The 10,000-nt window shown below is 49.8% G+C and overlaps 1 protein-coding gene across 1 annotated transcript in view; it reads right to left on the bottom strand.

The window, feature by feature from the left end:
* Positions 1-2,479: 2,479 nt before the first annotated feature.
* Positions 2,480-10,000, bottom strand: part of ccm2l (CCM2 like scaffold protein) — a 29,393-nt gene continuing 21,872 nt past the window's right edge. The window contains exons 9-12 of the mRNA XM_042303591.1: positions 9,527-9,590; positions 8,541-8,694; positions 5,190-5,328; positions 2,480-2,868 (exon numbers count right to left, since the gene is read on the bottom strand). Of these exons, the coding sequence (XP_042159525.1) occupies positions 2,480-2,868; positions 5,190-5,328; positions 8,541-8,694; positions 9,527-9,590 (746 nt within the window). The remainder of the gene's footprint in view (positions 2,869-5,189; positions 5,329-8,540; positions 8,695-9,526; positions 9,591-10,000) is intronic.

Raw genomic sequence — 10,000 nt, forward strand, 5'->3', positions numbered from 1 at the left:
GCACTACTTTAGACCAGGACCCATAGGGGTAGTGCACTACTTTAGACCAGGGCTAATAGGACTCTGTAGTAGTGCACTACTTTAGACCAGGACCCATAGGGGTAGTGCACTACTTTAGATCAGGGCCAATAGGACTCTGTAGTAGTGCACTACTTTAGACCAGGGCCAATAGGACTCTGTAGTATGCACTACTTTAGACCAGGACCAATAGGACTCTGTAGTAGTGCACTACTTTAGACCAGTGCCAATAGGACTCTGTAGTAGTGCACTACTTTAGACCAGGGCTAATAGGGCTCTGTAGTAGTGCACTACTTTAGACCAGGGCCAATAGGACTCTGTAGTAGTGCACTACTTTAGACCAGGGCCAATAGGACTCTGTAGTAGTGCACTACTTTAGACCAGGACCCACAGGGGTAGTGGACTACTTTAGACCAGGGCTAATAGGACTCTGTAGTAGTGCACTACTTTAGACCAGAACCAGATAGTGAGTCTCTACCGTCTCAGAACAAAGGGCTCCCTGTTTGTTTACAGAACCAGATAGTGAGTCTCTACCGTCTCAGAACAAAGGGCTCCCTGTTCGTTTACAGAACCAGATAGTGAGTCTCTACCATCTCAGAACAAAGGGCTCCCTGTTCGTTTACAGAACCAGATAGTGAGTCTCTACCGTCTCAGAACAAAGCGCTCCAAAAGGATTATTCCGCTGTCCCCATAGGAGAAAAGGGTTCTCCTATGGGGACAGCCAAAGAATCCTTTTCGGTTCAAGGTAGTATGAGAATTACACAAGACACGTCCCAAATGGCCCCCCATTCCCTACATAGTGCCCTTCTTTTGATCAGAGCCACTCATTTGGTGACTCACTACATCCTCTATGAGAGTTAAGTTACTGATATGGAATCTAAAAGATGGCCACTCATTCTCATGACTCAGGTGCCACCTACTGCCATCGTGTGGCTGACTCTGTGGCTGACTCTGTGGCTGACCCTGTGGCTGACTCTGTGGCTGACTCTGTGGCTGACCCTGTGGCTGACTCTGTGGCTGACTCTGTCCCTGACCATCTGGCTGACTCTGTCCCTGTCCCTGTGGCTGACTCTGTCCCTGACCCTGTGGCTGACTCTGTGGCTGACTCTGTGGCTGACCCTGTGGCTGACTCTGTGGCTGACCCTGTGGCTGACCCTGTGGCTGACTCTGTGGCTGACTCTGTCCCTGACCATCTGGCTGACTCTGTCCCTGTCCCTGTGGCTGACTCTGTGGCTGACTCTGTGGCTGACCCTGTGGCTGACCCTGTGGCTGACTCTGTGGCTGACTCTGTGGCTGACCCTGTGGCTGACTCTGTGGCTGACTGTCCCTGACCATCTGGCTGACTCTGTCCCTGTCCCTGTGGCTGACTCTGTCCCTGTGGCTGTCTCTGTGGCTGACCCTGTGGCTGTCCCTGTGGCTGACTCTGTGGCTGACCCTGTGGCTGACCCTGTGGCTGTCCCTGTGAATGTCCCTGTGAATGTCCCTGTGGCTAACTCTGTGGCTGACCCTGTGGCTGACCCTGTGGCTGACTCTGTGGCTGTCCCTGTGGCTGACTCTGTGGCTGACCCTGTGGCTGACTCTGTGGCTGACTCTGTGGCTGACTCTGTGGCTGACTCTGTGGCTGACCCTGTGGCTGACCCTGTGGCTGACTCTGTCCCTGACCATCTGGCTGACTCTGTCCCTGTCCCTGTGGCTGACTCTGTCCCTGACCCTGTGGCTGACTCTGTCCCTGACCCTGTGGCTGACTCTGTGGCTGACTCTGTGGCTGACCATGTGGCTGACCCTGTGGCTGACCCTGTGGCTGACTCCCTGTGGCTGACCCTGTGGCTGACTGTCCCTGACCATCTGGCTGACTCTGTCCCTGTCCCTGTGGCTGACTCTGTCCCTGTGTCTGTCTCTGTGGCTGACCCTGTGGCTGTCCCTGTGGCTGACTCTGTGGCTGACCCTGTGGCTGACCCTGTGGCTGTCCCTGTGAATGTCCCTGTGGCTAACTCTGTGGCTGACCCTGTGGCTGACCCTGTGGCTGACCCTGTCCCTGACTCTGTGGCTGTCTCTGTGGCTGTCCCTGTGGCTGTCTCTGTGGCTGACTCTGTGGCTGACCCTGTGGCTGTCCCTGTGGCTGTCCCTGTGGCTGACTCTGTGGCTGTCCTGTGGCTGTCCCTGTGGCTGTCCCTGTGGCTGACCCTGTGGCTGACCCTGTGGCTGACCCTGTGGCTGATTCTGTGGCTGACCCTGTGGCTGTCCCTGTGGCTGACTCTGTGGCTGACCCTGTGGCTGACCCTGTGGCTGTCCCTGTGAATGTCCCTGTGGCTGACTCTGTGGCTGACCCTGTGGCTGACTCTGTGGCTGACTCTGTGGCTTTCTCTGTGGCTGTCCCTGTGCTAATCTCAGTCTCTTGTGTGGTGTGTGTTTAAATGAGTGTGTTGGTCATGATATTGTGAATAAACATTTGGCAAAAATACTACATTTCTGTTCCACAACGACCCCACCACTCCTTCACAAATAATAATCCTCCTCCTCTATATCTCCCTGACACCCCCCCTGCTCTCCCTGCCACCCCCTGCTCTCCCTGACACTCCCCCTGCTCTCCCTGGCACCCCCCATGTTCATGTTGAAATCCCAGGGCCTCGATGTCGTGTGTGATGTCACTGATCCTGCGGTTGAAGTCCTGCGAGCCCGAGGGGAGTGACCAGCTGTCGTAACCCCTCACGACCGTTGCCGCCGTACTGCTCATGCTCCGTTTGATCCGGCCGAAGCTGTCCGTCAGAATGCCCCCCTCCCGAATCCCGATTCCTTCTAGGAAGCTCTCGAAAACGCCCACGTCCTTGTCTGGGATGAAGGGACGCATGCCTGGAGGGAAGCGACAGAGAGGAAGACACAGTCAGACTTAGTGCCTGGGGAACCGAGACGGGAATAGTCAGTCCTAAGGAACAGATGGGGAGACAGTCATTCCTGGGAAGGAGACAAGGGAACACTCAGTCCTAGGGAACAGACGGGGAACACTCAGTCCTAAGGAACAGACGGGGAACACTCAGTCCTGGGGAACAGACAGGGGAACAGTCAGTCCTAGGGAACAGACAGGGGAACAGTCAGTCCTAGGGAACAGGGGAACAGGGGGAACACTCAGTCCTAGGGAACAGACAGGGGAACAGACAGGGGAACAGTCAGTCCAAGGGAACAGACAGGGGAACAGTCAGTCCTAGGGAACAGACAGGGGAACACTCAGTCCTAGGGAACAGACAGGGGAACAGTCAGTCCTAGGGAACAGACAGGGGAACAGTCAGTCCTAGGGAACAGACAGGGGAACAGACAGGGGAACAGTCAGTCCTAGGGAACAGACAGGGGAACAGTCAGTCCTACGGAACAGACAGGGGAACAGACAGGGGAACAGACTCATTCCCGGGGAACAGACGGGGAGACAGTTATTCCCGGGGAACAGACTCATTCCTGGGGAACAGACAGGAGACAAGAGGACTTAGTATTGGGTATTGAATAGGGCTCTCTCTCTATTTTGTCTCTATATAATACTGTACGCTTTCTGGAATTGGTTCTGGATTTGGGGACTGTGAAAAGACCCCTGGTGGCATGTCTGGTGGGGTAAGTGTGTGTGACAGAGGTGTGTGTAAGTTGACCTTGCAAACAATTTGGTGTTTTCAACACATTCATGTTTCATATAAAAAGAAGAAGTGATGCAGTCAGTCTCTCCTCAACTCTTAGCCAAGAGAGACTGGCAGCATAGTATTTATAATCAGCCCTCTGATTACAATGAAGAGCAAGACGAGCTGCTCTGTTCTGGGCCAGCTGCAGCTTAACTAGGTCTCTCCTTGCCCCCACTGGACCACACGACTGGACAATAATCAAGATTAGACAAAACTAGAGCCTGCAGGACTTGCTGAGTGTGGTGTCAAAAAAGCAGAAACATCTCTTTTTATTAAGGACAGACCTCTCCCCATCTATACAACCATTGAATCAATATGTTTTGACCATGACAGTTTACCAGCTAAGGTAACGCCGAGTAATTTAGTCTCCTCAACTTCAAGGTCCATGCTTACCCTCTGGCAAGGCTAGCTACACGACGCCCCTTGATGATGTCATTTCCTCTTCTGCCTAATGGTTCAGTGCCTTCAGAAAGTATTCACACCCCTTGACATTTTCCACATGTTGTTGTGTTACGGGATGAATTTAAAATGGATTCAATGTAGATTTTCTTGTCACTGGCCTACACACAATACCTCATAATGACATCACAATACCCCATGATGACATCACAATACCTCAATGTCAAAGTGGAATGGTGTTTTTTCATTCTTTTTTTATTCTAAATATTTATTTTTTTAAATTAAAGCTGACATATCTTGAGTCGATAAGTATTCAACTCCTTTGTTAAGGCAAGCCTGATTACGTTCAGGAGTAAAAATGTGCTTATCTAGTCACATAATAAGTTGCATGGACTCACTCTGTGTACAATAATAGTGTTTAACATGATTTTTGAATGACTATCTCTTCTCTGTACCCCCACACATACAATTATCTGTGAAGGTCCCTCAGTCGAGCAGATTCAACCACAAAGATCAGGGAGGGGTTCCTCGCAAAGAAGGGCACATATTGGTAGAATGGTCCAAATGAGCACGGTGAAATTTTTAATTACACTTTGGATGGTGTATATTTTAAAAGCAATGAACTTTTTCTTGAATATAAAGTGTTATGTTTTGGTCAAATCCAATACAACACATTACTGAGTACCACTTTACATATTTTCTAGCATAGTGGTGGCTGCATCATGTTATGGGTATGCTTGTAATCGTTAAGGACTGGGGAGCTTTTCAGGATAAAAAATAAATGAAACGCACAAGCAAAATCCTAGACGGAAAATTTGGTTCAGTCTGCCTTCCACCAGACACTGGGAGATTAATTCACCCTTCAGCAGGACAATAACCTACCTACAACTAGCCTTATAAACAGGGTTAGGAATGGAACATTTTGGGAACCTGGTTCACCTGGTATCCCCCCATTTGGTTTAGAAATGAATGTACATAACATTGCATTGTTAAAAGACCAGTTCTGTGACATTGGTAAAGCTATGTGACGTAATAACTCGAGGTCTCACCTCACACACACATTTATGTGTGTGTGTGTGTGGGTGTGTGTGCGTTTCTTGCATGTTATCCTACCCAGTAGCAGGAACTTCCTGTTATCTCCATACAGCTGTAGCAGGTCAGAACAGAACACGGCTATGGGACATCCCAACCTGTACTCTCTCAACAGCAGGGCAAACTGCTGGAGCTCCTGGGGACTCAGCTTACTCCTTAGCTGCATGGTACCGGGGGAAGAGAAGGGGACAAACACAGATTACAGGGGGACATTACAGGGGAAGAGAAGGGGACATTACAGGGGGAGAGAGAAGGGGACAAACACAGGTTACAAGGGGGACATTACAGGGGAAGAGAAGGGGACATTACAGGGGGAGAGAGAAGGGGACAAACACAGGTTACAAGGGGGACATTACAGGGGGAGAGAGAAGGGGACAAACACAGGTTACAGGGGGACATTACAAGGGGACATTACAGGGGGAGAGAGAAGGGGACATTACAGGGGGAGAGAGAAGGGGACATTACAGGGGAAGAGAAGGGGACATTACAGGGGGAAGAGAAGGGGACATTACAGGGGGAAGAGAAGGGGACATTACAGGGGGAGAGAGAAGGGGACATTACAGGGGGAGAGAGAAGGGGACATTACAGGGGTAGAGAAGGGGACATTACAGGGGGAGAGAGAAGGGGACATTACAGATTGAGGGAAGGGGACATTACAGGGGGAGAGAGGTGATAGAACCCCCAGCCTGTCTCAGAAGCAGGACAAACTGCTGTAGCTCCTGTGGATGCAGCTTAGACCTCAACTGGATTGTTCTGGGAGAGAGTGATGACAAAAATGATTGATCGATTGATTAACGGATAGATTTATTGATTGATTAACGGATAGATTTATTTATTGAACTCTCTCTGTGGCCCCAGGTCCTGTCAATAGTATAATGTCATGTGCTAATTGTAATTCAGTGGTCCTACCTATTGTGGTCATGTGTCGGTCTTTATTGTGATCATGTACTCCTGCCCTGGTTGCTGTCCCCCCTGGTTGCTGCCCCCCCCTGGTTGCTGCCACCGCCCCCCAGTGGCACTGTGATCTTTTGAATTTTGAAATTTTATTTTACCTTGGTTAAGAACAAATTCTTATTTACAATGATGGCCTAGGAACATTGGGTTAACTGGCTTGTCCTGGCCAAACCCTCCCCTAACGACGCTGGGCCAATTGCTGGCCGCCCTAGCTTTACTGTGGTCATGACTCCTCACTATGATCTTTACTGTGCTCTTTACTGTGGTCATGACTCCTCACTGTGATCTTTACTGTGGTCATGACTCCCCACTGTGATCTTTACTGTGGTCATGACTCCTCACTGTGATCTTTACTGTTGCCATGACTCCTTACTGTGGTCATGACTCCCCACTGTGATATTTACCGTGGTCATGACTCCTCACTATGATCTTTACTGTGCTCTTTACTGTGGTCATGACTCCTCACTGTGATCTTTACTGTGGTCATGACGCCCCACTGTGATATTTACTGTGGTCATGACTCCCCACTGTGATCTTTACTGTTGCCATGACTCCTTACTGTGGTCATGACTCCCCACTGTGATCTTTACTGTGGTCATGACTCCTCACTGTGATCTTTACTGTGGTCATGACTCCCCACTGTGATCTTTACTGTGGTCATGACTCCTCACTGTGATCTTTACTGTGGTCATGACTCCCCACTGTGATCTTTACTGTGGTCATGACTCCTCACTGTGATCTTTACTGTTGCCATGACTCCTTACTGTGATCTTTACTGTTGGCACGACTCCTCACTGTGATCTTTACTGTTGGCATGACTCCTTACTGTGGTCATGACTCCTCACTGTGATCTTTACTGTGGTCATGACTCCTCACTGTTATCTCTACTGTGATCTTTACTGTGATCTTTACTGTGGTCATGACTCCATACACTGATCTTTACTGTGGTCTTTACTATGGTCATGACTCCATACGCTGATCTTTACTGTGATCTTTACTGTGGTCATGACTCCTCACTGTGATCTTTACTGTGGTCATGACTCCCCACTGTGATCTTTACTGTGATCTATACTGTGGTCTTTAATGTGGTCATGACTCTACACTGTTTATTAGGTACCCCCATCTAATTCGAGGTGGGACACCCCTTTGCCTCCAGAACAGCCTGAATTCTTCTGGGCAATTAAATGTTGCTAAATTGGTATCAAGGGACCTAACGTGTGCCAGGAAAACATTCCCTACACCAGTACACCACCAGCCTGTACCGTTGACACCAGGCAGGATGGAGCCACGGACTCATGCTGTTTACGCCTAATCATGACTCTGCCATCAGCATGACACAACAGGAACTGGGATTGGTCAGACCAGGTAATGTTTTTCCATTCCTCAAATTGTCCAGCGTTGGTGATCGTGTGCCCACTGGAGCCACTTCTTTATGTTTTAGCTGGTAGGAGTGGAACCAGGTGTGGTCGTCTGCTGAGTGGAACCAGGTGTGGTCGTCTGCTGAGTGGAACCAGGTGTGGTCGTCTGCTGAGTGGAACCAGGTGTGGTCGTCTGCTGAGTGGAACCAGGTGTGGTCGTCTGCTGAGTGGAACCAGGTGTGGTCATCTGCTGAGTGGAACCAGGTGTGGTCGTCTGCTGAGTGGAACCAGGTGTGGTCGTCTGCTGAGTGGAACCAGGTGTGGTCGTCTGCTGAGTGGAACCAGGTGTGGTCGTCTGCTGAGTGGAACCAGGTGTGGTCGTCTACTGAGTGGAACCAGGTGTGGTCGTCTACTGAGTGGAACCAGGTGTGGTCGTCTGCTGAGTGGAACCAGGTGTGGTCGTCTGCTGAGTGGAACCAGGTGTGGTCGTCTGCTGAGTGGAACCAGGTGTGGTCGTCTGCTGAGTGGAACCAGGTGTGGTCGTCTGCTGCAATAGCCAATCCGTGACAAGGACCGACCAGTTGTGCGTTCGGAGATGCCGTTCTGCACACCACTGTTGTTCTGACCCGTTATTTGTCTGTTTGCGGTCCGCCTGTTATCTTGCACGATTCTTGCCATTCACCTTCGACCTCTCATCAATGAGCTGTTTTCGACCCACAGGACTGCAGCTGATTGGATGTTAGTTTGTTTGTCGCACCGTTCTGGGTCAATCCCTAGACACTGTCGTGTGTTAAAAGCCCTGGAGGCCAGACGGTTTTTAAGATACTAGAGCTGGTGTGTTTGGTACTGACGATCATACCAAACTCTGAAGGTAATTCGTTTGGCCCAGTCTAAACGTTCAAATCGAACAGTAACTGAATGCCTCGATGCCTGTCTGCCTGCTTCAGATAGCCACGGCCACGTGACTCACTGTCTGTAGGAGAGAACCATTTTCCTGAACGGGGAGGGTGGTGTACCTAAAAAAAAACTGTCCAATGACTGATCATGTATTTAGTCTTACGGTGATCATGTACTCCTGCATGAGCTGCAGACCCTGGTCTCCTCCGTCACTATGCAGCGATGCCAGGCTGTGATGTGAGCCCTGTAGGGACAGAGACGAGCTCTCACTGTAGCTCTCACTGTAGTACAGGTCAAAGGCCTCCTGGGATCCATCACTATGGGAGAATGCACAGGAAAGAAACGACTGGGTGAATTACATTGAAACACATGGAGAACTCATAAAGGCATCTCTGCCCTATCACTGACTATACACTGTCCCTGTATCACTGACTAGACACTGTCCCTGTATCACTGACTAGACACTGTCCCTGTATCATGGACTAACTGACTATACACTGTCCCTGTATCATGGACTAACTGACTATACACTGTCCCTGTATCATGGACTATACACTGTCCCTGTATCACTGACTAGACACTGTCCCTGTATCACTGACTATACACTGTCCCTGTATCACTGACTATACACTGTCCCTGTATCACTGACTATACACTGTCCCTGTATCACTGACTACACACTGTCCCTGTATCACTGACTATACACTGTCCCTGTATCACTGACTATACACTGTCCCTGTATCACTGACTATACACTGTCCCTGTATCACTGACTATACACTGTCCCTGTATCACTGACTATACACTGTCCCTGTATCAAGGACTAACTGACTAGACACTGTCCCTGTATCACTGACTATACACTGTCCCTGTATCATGGACTAACTGACTATACACTGTCCCTGTATCATGGACTAACTGACTATACACTGTCCCTGTATCATGGACTAACTGACTATACACTGTCCCTGTATCACTGACTATACACTGTCCCTGTATCATGGACTAACTGACTATATACTGTCCCTGTATCATGGAATAACTGACTGACAGCAGAAGTGTATATGTGTGTGTGTGTGTGTGTGTGTGTGTGTGTGTGTGTGTGTGTGTGTGTGTGTGTGTGTGTGTGTGTGTGTGTGTGTTACTCACTAAGAGCTGCAGAGGCTGAAGTCAGCGTCGTAGCTGTAGGTCATGTCAGTCAGACAGCTGTCACCTGGGAGAAGACCATAACATCACTGTTCATCATCAAATACCCTGCCTATCCCGAACGCCAGCCTCTTCTCTATGTAGTCTCTATGTAGTACACCAGGGCCCTCTATGTAGTACACCAGGGCCCTCTATGTAGTACACCAGGGCCCTCTATGTAGTACACCAGGGCCCTCTATGTAGTACACCAGGGCCCTCTATGTAGTACACCAGGGCCCTCTATGTAGTACACCAGGGCCCTCTATGTAATACACCAGGGCCCTCTATGTAGTACACCAGGGCTCTCTATGTAGTACACCAGGGCCCTCTATGTAGTACACCAGGGCCCTCTATGTAGTACACCAGGGCCCTCTATGTAGTACACCAGGGCCCTCTATGTAGTACACCAGGGCCCTCTATGTAGTACACCAGGGCCCT

Source organism: Oncorhynchus tshawytscha, linkage group LG22 (assembly GCF_018296145.1).
Source record: "Oncorhynchus tshawytscha isolate Ot180627B linkage group LG22, Otsh_v2.0, whole genome shotgun sequence".
NCBI lineage: Eukaryota > Metazoa > Chordata > Actinopteri > Salmoniformes > Salmonidae > Oncorhynchus > Oncorhynchus tshawytscha.